The 14195-nt window shown below is 41.1% G+C and overlaps 1 protein-coding gene across 1 annotated transcript in view; it reads left to right on the forward strand.

Annotated features, from left to right (window-relative positions):
• The window catches only part of aqr (aquarius intron-binding spliceosomal factor), a 58579-nt gene that overhangs the window by 17273 nt on the left and 27111 nt on the right, over positions 1-14195 (forward strand). The window contains exons 18-25 of the mRNA XM_074661607.1: positions 307-485; positions 2115-2282; positions 5214-5383; positions 6378-6619; positions 7084-7233; positions 7838-7907; positions 9747-9857; positions 10431-10540. Coding sequence (XP_074517708.1) covers positions 307-485; positions 2115-2282; positions 5214-5383; positions 6378-6619; positions 7084-7233; positions 7838-7907; positions 9747-9857; positions 10431-10540 — 1200 coding nt within the window. The remainder of the gene's footprint in view (positions 1-306; positions 486-2114; positions 2283-5213; positions 5384-6377; positions 6620-7083; positions 7234-7837; positions 7908-9746; positions 9858-10430; positions 10541-14195) is intronic.

The following is a 14195-nucleotide window of genomic DNA, read 5'->3' on the forward strand; positions in this document are numbered from 1 at the left end:
CTTTGTCTTTTTACATCAATGAATGAAGATTCCTATTTTCTGTGTGCCTCTCACAAGGTGGCATGGCGCATTGATGATATTTTATTAAAAGACTGTGACATTTGGTACACCACATTTGGAACCACGCTGCTTAACATACTACGTGCTCCCATTATGTCAACTGATGTAGCAACTTGTTTGTTGTCCCTGCAAAAGTAAATAAGTAAGCAGTAGTGCCATGTGCTGCCCTAAATCCAACTGATTTCAATCTTGACAACAGCCCGCAGCGCTTGTCTAACTTCTTGTTGTGTCTGTCCCTCTGCGCAGGCAATCAGAGTACGGTGGCGCGGTGTTTGGGGGCTGGGCCAGGATGGCTCAAACTATCACCGCTTTTTCCATAGTAGAGGTTGCCAAGCCCAATATTGGAGAGAGCTGGCCGGCCCGTGTGCGAGCCGATGTCACAGTAAACCTCAATGTACAAGATCATATCAAGCATGAGTGGGAAGGTAAGAGCATGTGTGTCTGTCCATCATTGGTAGATCATTTTAAGTCAATAGTGTATTTTAATCACTTTTTATATTTGTCTGTCCACCATATATTATGCCAATTTAGCTATCCTGCATATTCTATTTATTTATTTTTTACCCCCAAAGGATAATGGGATGAAAAAATGAACACATCCTCACATCCTCATACACCTTATGACTAGGGCTGTCAAAGTAAACGCAAATTTGTTTTAATATGTCTTACTAGCTTGTCGCAAAGGAGGCTAAATAATGCTTCCAAGCTTGCGCTAAATTTTGGCGAGAAGAACTGTCATGGTCATTTTCAAAGGGGTCCCTTGACCTCTGACCTCAAGACCTGGTACCCACAAGTCGCCCCTTTACAGAAATGCCCACTTTATGATAATCACATGCTGTTTGGGGCAAGTCATAGTCAAGTCAGCACATTGACAGCTGTTGTTGCCTCTTGGGCTTGAGTTTGCCATGTTATGATGACAATGATAATATTTTATTATGCTAAATTTGGGTTTTTGGACACTATTTGTCATTGTTTTATGTTGTTAATTGATTTCCAATAATACATATATACATACATTTGTATAAAGCAAGCACATTTGCCCACTCCCTTGTTGATAATAGTATTAAATACTTGACAAATCTACCTTTTAAGGTACATTATGAAGAGATAAAAAATGTGTGATTAATTTGCAATTAATCGCATTTAACTATGGACAATCATGCGATTAATCACGATTAAATATTTGAATCGATTGAAAGCCCTACTTATGACTATTATACATCATTGCCCTGCCCTTTCATTTTGCCTTGCAACACCTTTTCTTTTCCTCTATTTTTCTCTTGTTGTGTCTTCTCTGTCCTAGTAAGCGGTTTATAACCTCCATAAAGTCTTCCCTCACCACTCACTCTATTCCATCCCACTGGGCCCTTGACTTATGACCCCTTTCCTCACGTCTCTGTGAAGACATGCTATTTGTGTGTAGCCTCTTCCACTGAACCTCTTTGTTTTATTTTCCGATCGTTTTTCTCCCCATCTCTCTGTGTGGCTGATAGGGACGCTGTAGATAATGTTAACAGGAGCTTGTCAGCCTTGAACGACATTGATTCACTGAGAACATAGAAAACACCATGAAGCCTTCGGCAAGTCGACTGCTATAGCTCTCCAGAGAAAGATATAGTTACTCACCAATGGTGTATTGCGCTAATTAATGTAGAAAATAAATGTGTTCTTTCAGTTGGCAAATTCTGTAGAAGTAATGGAATGATCGCTGGATGTAAAAAAAAAAGTAATATATCTGAAATTGATGTCTTCACTTTCTTTATACCCACTTTTATGGTTTTACTTTTTTTTCTTGTAATTCAGTGGACGTATGAAGTATAACTTCCTTCCATCCACTAGCTCTTCCCCCATCGCATAATTAGAGCTTCATGTTTAAAAGATCAGGCAAATGCTGACAGGGTGGTTTCTCTCGCATCTCCAAACTCCCCCACACTACTACTCTGTCTCACTCCCCCATCACTTCCCTTTCTCTCTTTCCTCTCTGTCTCTAAAACCCTTGTTTTCCCCTCTCTCTCTCTCTCTCTAACCCCTCTCTCCATCCTGTTTCGCTTTAGGGCTGCGGAAGCACGATGTTTGCTTACTGGTCACGGTGCGGCCCAACCTGCCCTACGGCACGCGCTTCGACCGGCGCCAGGCCTTTGTGGAGCAGACTGGCCTTGCGTACGTGAGAGGCTGCGAGGTGCAGGGCATGCTGGATGACAAGGGACGCGTCATTGAGGAAGGTATGCTCATATGTGCTCCTGCCTGCATACACACACACACACACGCACACACACACACCAGTGATACATGACATCCATCCACCCATCAGACCTCCTATATCCCCGCCGACAGATCCTCGGGAGAGGGTCAGACTGGTGTTGTCATGGTGACAGTCACAGTGAGACCTGACCTTTTTACATTAACATTCCATTAACCTGAGGTCGACAACAACACCTGAGAGCTTTGGGCCCTGCCCCCTGCTCTCTTTATTTGATTTAACTGAAGAGCTGCATTGGCTATATCTGGATAGCTTCTGTAACAGAACACTGAGTGTGCTTGTCCTGCAGAATACAGTAATGTGTCATATAGGAAACACTCACCTCTATCTCTGTATCTCTGAAACAAGGTTTAGAGAGGCGAAGCCCTTTTCCGGTGGACCTCTACAGGACCTTATTTCAGAAAAAATGTGAACGGTAGTCAACGACAAGAGATCCCGTTTGATTTGCGCCATGAATCACACATGTGATGTTTGTCAATTTAAAGTCAAGAAAGTCGCAGTTTGTTGTAAAACTCTTTAAGTTTAAGACTGAAAATATATAATTAGAAAGACTACACACCCAAAAGTGGCGTCTCTCTCGCTGAAGCTACGATGTCTCTATGGTTCGTACCGGGATATACTCGCACAAGCAACGGGTCTTTCTCGTTCTTTCGCTTCGCGGCTGTTAAAAAGAGCAGGAATCGCTGGATAAAACACATCGGGCAAGATAACGTTACATCTGTGCGTGGAACATTAGTTAGCTAGCTATCTAGTGTTGGTGATGTATATTGTGTGAGACGAGAGATGTAGTTCACTGAGCGGCTTCACACAAAACGAAATGCTACTACGACGAACCTACGATAAACTGCGACTTTCTTGACTTGCAAAATTATCTTTTTAAATTGACAAGCATCATATGTGTGATTCATGGCGCAATTCAAATGGGGTCAAAAAATAAATAAAATGTCTCTCACCGTTAACTACCGTTCATAGTTTTTCCGAAATAAAGTCTCATAGGGTCCACCGGAAGAGGAGGAATTCGCCTTTCTATTGCCGGCAACAATGCGTCCTAGCATTATTTGAGCACAGCATGGAATTCCATCTGTAAGCTACCATATCTCAATAACAAAAGCCTTGAAATGTGCTGCCATCAAATATAATACTCAGGGAGTCTGTTTTGTGTGTGTGTGTGTGTGTGTGTGTGTGTGTGTGTGTGTGTGTGTGTGTGTCCACACGGGAGGAATCCCCCCCCAGATCAAATTCAAATCTCTGGTCTTTCCTGCAAAGTAAAATATGTTTATACAGTAACACGATCTCGTCTGTTTACCGTGTCGTGTTCTATCCCATAGCCCAAAGCAGTCCCTCTGTTGGTGTGGTTGGTTCACCTAGGCTAGCCTGCAGCCCTGCTATTCTAAGTGTTTGTCTTTTCCCCTGTCGGAACATGTGTCCAACGCACTGAAGCACCCTTTCCCCTATCCTCTCTCATCTGTTTGGATTAAATATGCAGAGGGCAGTGCTTTCTAAATAGACATGCTGGTAGGGAACATGCCCTGCCAGTGTCGGCTTGGTTAAACTTTCAGATCCCCGACGGGGCTAAGTGGTACTCTGGGTAACTGGGTGGTGGGGTGAGACATAAACCACTGGGCACTTGGTGAAGGTGAGACGCAAGCTGAGAGGTGCACATACTGTCTTTATAAAAACGTTATTGCAGCTCAAATACTGAATATTTTGGAAAATATGACGTAGAGCTACAGCGATTAATCGATTAGTTGACCGACAGGACAAATAGTCGCCAACTATTTTGATAATCGATTAATCGTTAGAGTAATTTTTCATGCAAAAATGGCAGAAAATGCTGTTTTCAGCCTCTCAAATATGGAGATTTCCTGCTTTCTCTGTTATATATCATATTAAACTGAATATCTTTGGGTTTTGGACTGACAAAACAAAACATTTAAAAACATCACCTTGGACTTTGAGAAACTGGGATTGACATTTCTCTCTATTTTTTGACATTTTATAGACCAAACGATTAATCAACTAATCTAGAAAATAATTTGCAGATTAATCAGTATTGAAAATAATCGTTGGTTGCAGCCCTAATATGACGTTACAAATGTGCAAAATTTATGCGAGTTAAATGAACAAATGCATCTCCGTTCTCTAATCTAATCTAAATGTGTATTGATCTAATCCAACCTTTTAATAACTGACAGTTGAATACAGTGCTCACACACTTTGGTCCAGCTGTCTACATTGTTATCCCATGGTGTTAAGGGTGTAGCTTCCACTCTTAAGCTATCACCACACTGATTTTAGTAAAGGGGATATGATGACCCCCACATAGCTGCACGCAGAACAGACATACACATAGATGTGCACACACACACACACACACATACATCAGAGGCCAACAGGATTGAGTTTCGCTCTCCTGCTCTGTGCCCTGCAGCTCCATACAAGAATCTATCTAGACATCTGTGAAAGCTGCACTTGCTGCACCACACAGGCCCCCTGTGGGAGTAAGCCTAAAGCCGGTGGCCTGTCAGTCAAGCGTCTATGTAGTTCCTGTTCCTTAGGGGTGATAGTACTGTAGCAAGGCAAGCCAGGGTGAGCCCTTTTTAAAGGGTTTTCTTTTAGGATAGGATAGGATGGAAGTTGTTATTGAAATCATGGTTTTTAGAATTAGCTGATGAGATTCATTTTTAATATTTAATGTGTCCTTCTAAAGCTTTGCCCTGCCATTTTATGTTAGTTTGATTTGTACTGTCCTGGCCTACATTAAGGGTTCTTCTTTACATTGTATAACTTTTTTTGTAAGAGTGATTTGGAAAAATGCCATACAAATTTAGATATAATATTTATCATTCATCACTAACGGTTATTATTACTCTCCCCAACCACTCTGGTTTAGGACCTGACCCAAAGCCTAAGCTGCGAGGAGACGCCAGAACATTCCGTGTATGGCTGGACCCGAACCAGTATCAACAGGACATGACCAGCAGCATTCAGAGTGGCACTGAAGACCCATATGAGACTTTCAACGTCATCATGAGGCGCAAACCCAAGGAGAACAATTTCAAGGTTTGGACTATACACTGAAGCACACAGATCAGCCCTCGTTGTACATTGCATTTGAGTACTTTATCTTCAGACCTTGAGCTCTGGTCCTACCAACACCACCCCAGAGTGATGTATAGCACATATTATACTCTCTTGGGTGTTGTAGCTGTAAGGTTGGGGCCAGGGCAACTCTGAGATTACCACCCACTCAAGGCACTTGACACTTCTCACTGGATATTCATGTGATATGCACCCCTACCTTCCTCTCACCTTTAAGAATCCCCCTGTGGCTGCAAGCCAACATTGTATGGTATTCTCCGCATGCTTTCCTACAGAAAGCATAACCATGTTATGTTGTCAGTATAAAATACAAGTGTCTGCAGCAGAACCCTGCTGGTAAAGGTTAAGAGAGGTAAATCTATGTTGATATCTCCTCAGATATTAAAGTTTTTCATCAGGTCATAGTAAAGTTATCCATGCAAGGGTGTGAAACTTTTGTTAAATATCCCATCTGTCTTGTGTTGTTTTGCTCCATTTTGTTCCTTTTTTTTTTTTTTTTTTAGAATGTTAATCGCGCACAAAACCCTTTTGCTGTTTATCACATCCTTTTATATGAGAGCTTCTCATTACGGCTTTGTCAAATCTGCTATTTCTACTTCCGCACACCCATTTCTGTCTTTCACAGCCGGAGCCACGACAGATGATTTTGAAGTGTTTCCTTTTTTATGAATTTGAAAAGAGCAGGAACTAATGGGTATTCAAGAAACATTCTTCTCCATCTTTGATGTGTGACATAGATAAAAGCAAACACATTCCCCCTCCCCGGTGTTTGATGCTCAGGGTATTAGACAGTTTGCAGTTCATTAAAATATAATTGACAGACATACAAATTACCTGCTGTCCCATCAGCCCACCACAAAGCTATTCTTATCCAGCTAAACCACCTCTTCTGGGATGGTTGTCTGTTGTCTGGAGCGCCTCATTGCTCACATTTCTCTGGCTCTACTTTTTTTAGGCAGTGCTAGAGACCATCAGAAACCTGATGAACACAGAGTGTGTTGTCCCTGACTGGCTTCACGACATCATCCTTGGCTATGGCGACCCGGGCAGTGCCCACTACTCCAAAATGCCTAATCAGATCTCCACGTTGGACTTCAACGACACCTTTCTGTCCCTGGACCATTTGCGTTCGTGCTTCCCCGGTTACACCATAAAGGTCACCGAGGAGGACCCTGAGCTGCAAGTCTTCCCTTTCAGGTGAAAGTCAAAGATCCAATAATCAAATGATAAAGAGAGGTTTTGTTGAGGTTGATTTACCTTTATCAAAGTAAATGTATAGACTAACGCTGTCAATCAATTAAAATATTTAACACACATTTTTATGTGTTCAATATGTACCTTAAAGGGAGATTTGTCAAGTATTTAATACTGTTAACAACATGGGAGTGGGCTAACATACTTGCTTTATGAAAATGTATGCATATATTTATTATTGGAATTATAATTATAAGCCCGCTACTGCCTAAAAATTGCAAGTTGCATTAATGCGTTAAAGAAATTAGTGGTGTAAAAAAACGAATTACGCGTTAACTTTGACAGCCCTATTCTAGCCATTCATATTTTATTTACTTGCAGTTTTATAATTTTCCCACTAGTTACACGTGATAATACATACATATCACATTATATTATATTAATCAATCTTCCTTTTGCTTTTCCAGAATCAAGTTTCCCATCTCAAACAAAGCAGACAAAGGGAAGAAGAGAAAGGTTGAGGAAGAAGTGGAAGACAAAGAGGAAGACATGACCATGATCGTTGAGCCCTACGTCACCCCCAACCGTGGGCCATATCCCTACAACCAGCCCAAACGGTGAGAGGTCACGGCCAAGACTCAGGCCTTCCTGTTAACGAGATTAGGGGTCAATAGGTTCTTCAGTGTTTGGTTAAACCTTGACTTCTCTCTGAGGTCAGTGTACTGAGCATACCTTAAGTCTCTAACCTCCATCCAAAACATATTTTCAGTATAAAACAGAACAGAGGCTTATTATATGTCCCCTACTCTGGCCCTGACTATTTAGATATGTTTGTCCGTGCCTGACTCAATGGTATCTGCTCCTACTTGTTCGCCATGTAATGTCGGGGTGCTATTTTGGTTGTTGTTATGCCTACAATTATGGATGGAAATTTTTTTTATGCAATTAAAGGTGAACAGAAAAGGCTTTAATATTCCTGTGCTAATTATAACACCACAAAATAATTGCCCTTCATGAAAATTTAAGATTCATCTGGTGGTGTTTTAGCATCTTCAGTTTGCACTTTGATATTGAAATCTTGATAGCAACAACATGTCCATGGGGAAGCCCCGACTTAACAATCTTTAAAGATGGTCTCAAAAAAAACATCACAAAAAAGCTATTCAGTATATCCGACTAATTACATGATTTATTAATATCAGCAATGTACATATTTTACAGGAACACAATTCAGTTCACTCCGACTCAGATTGAAGCCATTCGAGCCGGGATGCAGCCAGGACTCACCATGGTAAGGACTTTGTATTTCGTGTTTTATTGTATACGTTTCTCAAGACTGAATGGAAGCCACCCAAAGAAAATCTGCAAGATCTAAATGATCTATTTGACATATAAATTTCACCATTTCAATAGACTCCAACAAATTAAAAGTATAAGCATGAGTAGTAATCATGGTTATTACACGGCTTTGTTGAATTCTCAATTCTGATTGGTCAATCACGGCATTCTACAGTCTGTTATTTATGAGCCGACCGTTGCTATGTATAACAGACCGTTGCTATGGACGCATCTCTGATCTCGGACTCTGGAGGACCATTTTTGTGTCAAATTGTTGATTTCTTAAGTAACTAGCCGTGTAATAAGAGGGATAATGTATAGCGAGCCGGTCATTGTTATGACATAAACCCTGACAGGGTGATGCAGGATGCGAAGCGGAGGGGTTTATTTCACAGCAACGACCTGCTCGCTGCTGTACATTATCCCTTATGTATATACTTGTTTTATTTTTCTTTGGAAGATTAAGTTGATAGCACTAATGTCACACAAAACCTAATGTTTCCTTTAGTTTATGGTTTCTAACTTTATTCTATAGGTAACAGAGTAAATGAAAGTTTATAGCAGTGGACTTAATTAGGAAGACGAGCTATGTGAACCCCTCCCTATAAAATCATCACGCATATCCAGGAGTGTGATGCTGTCTGGGTAAAACCTCTAGTCAGTCCAGTGAGTGCTGGTACTGCAGATGCGTACTGTTCCAGCTCGCTGGTATTAAGCCAAAGATTTGCAACTATTAATCCTAGTGATGTACACTAAGGGAATTCCCTCACCAGTAAATATGCTGTTGTTTGGTGTCCCTATCTCCCTCACTCATGTAGAGTGATGACAGATTTCCCTGAACCCCTCTCTGTGATTTTGGCATTGAAAATGAAATAGTCAACCACACATACGATAACAAATGTTACACCTACAGATACACCCAGTCCATACGCACATCCACAGCTCTGTCATTCCAGCCTGCTGTTGTTATCTGAAGAGAAATGTAACACACACTGTTTTGACAAAAGTGCTATTCTGATGTGGTGATTGGAAGCTGGCTCCGGAGTATGAGTTATTTATTGTGCAGCTAGCTGCGGTAAATATGGCAAGTAGGCTATCAGCAGAGTCGTAAAACAACTCTACATGCCCTTCTCCGCTCCTCTCCTCACCCTCTCTAACCTTCTTTCTTGGCGCATGTCGTGCCAAGCAGCCATAACGAACACACACGATCTCTCGGTCTGCCTGGCTTGGCTTTCATGTAGGGGAACCAAGGAGCTGATTAATTACTAATTAATGCAGCAATATCTTAATTGTGCTTACTATTTTTCCAGAAATGACTCACCTGAGATACCCACACCAAGACTAACCTGTTTCATGAATATTTATTTAGTAAATTAGATGCTATTCCCCCAGGTTAAGTAAATATGAGGCTCATTATCATGGTAACCTGTATACAGAGATGCAGTACTACTAACATTCAGATGAGAGCAAAGACTTGAAAAAGACTTATGCCTCCTACAGCTTTTCTCCATTTTCAGTAGCTCTGTGTTTTTGCCCATCTGTGCAGTCACTGGGTCTTATTTTTGCCAGGCAACACCACAGCCTTGTTACATTGTATATGTGAGCACGGCTAACGATGAGGCACCAGCCTAGCCCGTTCTGACATGCCCATGGCCTAGCTGTCACAACCACTAGGGTGTCTCCAAGGCAAAGCGCCTCTGCACTGTGACCCAACTTCCAATGCTTCTCTCTGTTAAAAATGTTCATTTCTTTCTTCCCACCCCCCTTCTTCACTTCCTGCTGTGTCTTCCAGGTTGTTGGACCACCTGGTACTGGAAAGACAGATGTTGCTGTTCAGATCATCTCAAACCTCTATCACAACTTTCCTGAGCAGAGGACGCTCATAGTCACACACTCCAACCAGGTTAACCCTCCACACACACACACACACCCAGCACAGCTACACCCGAACAGGCTCAGCACGTCTCTGATCTCTGAAAAGTTTCTCCAACACCCTGCTCCAAAAAGCTGTCTGGAGAATTTAGAGCTTGTACTCAGAACTGCCCATTAATCAGGCAATAGATTTTAATTTTTCCTCTATGGTTTGAATATAACTAAGCTCCCATGTGACCCGGTCTTCTCCCCTCAGTATTTAATCACAAAGTAATCTGCTCTTATTTTACACCAGTAGAAGCTTGCCAAAAGGAATCTTGGCCACAAGAAGCATAGCTGGATATAATGATGAAAACATTATCCTCATGCAATAGTCCCCCCTTCCATTTATATTTCTTATACAGGAATAGACACTTACTTCATAGCATGATAAATACCTCATATATATTACAAACAACACTGTATGAAATGGATCAAATTAATAGAGACTGAAAAAGACACAAAGTCAAAACAGGTTCATATGTACAAGTACTGTTGATAGATGAGAAAATACACACACGCTATATAAATGCAAGTCTATTTACCATTTACCATTCTACACCAGGCTCTGAACCAGCTGTTTGAAAAGATCATTGCTCTAGACATCGACGAGCGCCACCTCCTGCGTCTGGGCCACGGAGAAGAGGAGCTGGAGACGGAGAAGGACTTCAGCAGGTGGGGACAGCAGGACACACACACAGTAGATGCACTTAAACAAACAGAAATGCACACGTGAAAATTGAGACAACTTGAATTCGCACATGCATGTGTGGAAGTGCATTCAACAAATGGTTACAGACTTAGTGCATATGCAGAGGCAACCCTTACAGTTTGATCAAAGCAGACAACACACAATGCATATGTACACAAAAGCAGCCCAGCTGCTCACATACATAATTAGTGTGAGCCAACACACTGACAGGGCTACTCGATACTCCCATATGCCAGGCCATGGACCAGGTTTATCTTCATTAGGCATTGCTGGCCTCTCAGGCCTTTCCACTAGTGTAAGGGATCCCTCCCTACAGTCCTGCACTCAGGCACTTCCTGTCTGATTAACCCTCTCATTACTGCTCTGGACCACAAGAACTGACCTTGTACTCACTCGTAGTAGGAGGATGGCCGTAAGCCGCGTAGAGAGACATCGGTAGATTCATCGTGATCACTATTTTAGAAACGTTTTTCCAGGGTTGGCTAAAAGTCATACATAATTATACATTTCCAAAACAATTTAGGTCGGTGGAATTTGCTTTCAGTAAAGCATGGTGGGTAAGCTCAAACTACAGTGTCAGTAACATCAAAACATAGACATCACATTAGACACATGACTAACACAACAGACATTAATCACATATTACCACAAGACTAGATTCACAGACAGTAGTTACAAGATTGATATAAAGGTTTTAAGTTCAGTGCATCTGTCACCTGTCAATACATCAATGCAAATACCACTATTATGACTCTGTAGTTACAGTTATGGCTGACGTTATCTACAATATTTCATGTAATGCCCAAATAATTTTAATGTTAAACAAAACCTTTGGTTTTGAAAAAATATCTAATTGCGATTATTGTGACTGATATTGCAATTGTGATATGATTTGCGATATTAGAGGGTATGATCATTTTTTAAGTCATTATTCTCATTTTCATTGAAAAACATATTAAAATGATTATGGTGTGATATCAGCGGGGATCTGTACCAAACAAAAATGTTTTCTTAAGTCTGTAGAATATGATGTAGGACAGGACATCTCTGCAGCACGAAAATATTTTATTTGAAATGGTATTTTGACACACATTTCCCCTTTAACAAATACTCCGATTTCCTCCTAATCCTACAATTTGAAAATTACAGCAGGCCATATTACGATTTTGATAAAATTTCCATTAATTTTGCAGCCCTAATAGGGAAATAGCTTTATTAATGTCCTCATTTTCCAAGCTCAGGAATACATCAGGCCTTTTTAATGAATAATTCATTCGCAACAATAAGACTGAATAATTAAATGAATAAATACACAAATAAATAAATAATTACACGAATAAATTCATTTAATTTCAGTTTTTTAAGACCTTTTATAATGTTTATTTAGCTCAGGTCAGGAGGGAGCCTTCTTAAATCTGTGGTGGGCGACAATACCTGACTGTGATTTAATAAAACCAACATATAATATTAACACTAGTTGTTTAAGAACGTTCTTTGTCTACACCCTAATGGACACATAAAACACACGGTGCTGCTTTTCTTCATATAGCGCAGGTGGCAGGGCCCAAAACAAATGGCCTCAGACAAGAACCACTAGAGTCCCGTTAAGGAAGCCCCAGTTGTTCCCAGCTCTCTCATCCACATCTTTGTGTAAACTCCACTGTATCTCTCTGTGTGTGTGTGTGTGTGTTATGCCTTGAAGGATAGTGACTCAGTCCTTACTACTGAGACATAGTGAGATGGGAAAAGAGAAGTTTTGGGGGCAGCACACTTTTAGCACTCATGACCGACTTAAGAAAGACAAATTATCTCAAGATACCCAACATATTTACAGTTCTACGTGACTGCTGCTATATTTAACACCATTATTAGATGAATCAGCCACAACCTTCTGTTTTTCTGCTAGCAAGGCTTTTTGGCCAGCTCCTGGATATAAATAGCTCAGTGTTATTGAATACTAATTAAGTTTTTATGCCGTTACTATTTAAAGTTTCCTTATAGCCTACATTGTTAATTACCACCTTATCCATCTGTGGCACTGAGCAAATTACACCCTATTGCTCTTAGCAACACTTCCAGTGCGAGGAAGGGAGTGTTGATGCATGTCGCTCATTTGCTATACTCTGTGTATGACTGCTGCTCACTGTGAGTGTATGACTGTAGTATGAATAGCAGTGTGCACATGGAAAGCAGTCTGCTACATCCTTAAATTATGCAGCAACACCGACATAAAAGAGCTTTAGCTTGCAGCATTTAATATGTTCCCGCCTGCCTGGCTGCCTCATAACAACATGCAGACTCCACACTCCTTCCACCCCACTGACACCAGCGAGAGGAGAGAGCCAGAGAGTTTTAATTAACACTGTATACGAGATGACAAAATGGAAGGCAGTGCTCCCCCAGAATGCCTAACAAAGGGAAAGCTACAGCACCATTAATTAACAATGCCTCCCTGCATTTCATGGTGAATTTTGTGCTGTTTTTAATGAGACTGTAGAGTGCACGTTGGTTTCTGTATAGGGGAGATCTTCCAGAAATTCAGAGTTGTATGTTCATATGTGGACAGTCTATATTTGTGCCCTAGGTTCTAGGTAAAAAAAAATCATCTTTGTCAAGAAAATGCAATGATGCCACTTTGGCTCTGGTTGGAAATGACATGCAGCATCCTCACTCAGGTTCAAGCACAGTCGGTGTTTTATATTTATGGCATTTTACAAAAAAAAGAAATGCAACCCTGTCGATGCTGTCGTCCACACCTGTGTATCTATTCTGGGTTTTCTGTCTCAGTAGCTGAATTTATTACAGGTCCGTCATCCTGGGAGGCAAGGTCATTCCCCATCTTTATTTAATTTTATTCAGGCCACACAGGCAGACCACTGTGACGGCCTTTGAGTCATCTGCTGACTGAGGATCTCTGCAGAGGGACTAAAAATAGAGTTCACCTCTAGTGTTACCCTGTGACCCCTCCCACTTCCTGCCTTCCTGCTTGTCTCGTTGCCACCTGATAATTGCTTTTAAGCAGTATTGTTTAGCTGCACAATATGATGCATGATGGAGCCTAAACAAACCTTGTGCACAGTTAAGGACGGTCATGGCCCTCTTTGAGCCTCTGTACTGTCATTGGGGTTATATTTACAACATATTTTACTGTTAAAATACTTTATGTCCTCAGACGATCAGGGATTTCATCATCTGCTCGCACTTGCAACTCAACAATCCCATAATCAAGATTAACTCTGTTCTATTAATCCATACATGGACAGATCAGAGGCTTAATCCACAAATAGAAGAAACTTTATCCCACCTGTTTGTTATATGCAGTAGTTTGCCTGAGGTCTCTGTCTGGGTGCCACACCAGCATGTAGGTCGATGAACCTGGGTCATGACACCAGTTGTTTTGCGGTGAAGTTGATACTGGAGCACAGGAACAGACAGGAGTCAATCTGATCACTCAGTGCATCAGAAGTTTAATAATACAGTGTAACAGCACTAATAGAGTCAGTGTCTTTTTGAAATTAGACCATGATCTGATTATGCATTTAATTCTAGATACAGTCGATTGAACCTTAAACATGAATCATCTCGCATCTTTGTATTATTCTTAACATATGTTTGTCC

Source organism: Sebastes fasciatus, chromosome 15, assembly GCF_043250625.1.
Source record: "Sebastes fasciatus isolate fSebFas1 chromosome 15, fSebFas1.pri, whole genome shotgun sequence".
Taxonomy (NCBI): Eukaryota; Metazoa; Chordata; class Actinopteri; order Perciformes; family Sebastidae; genus Sebastes; species Sebastes fasciatus.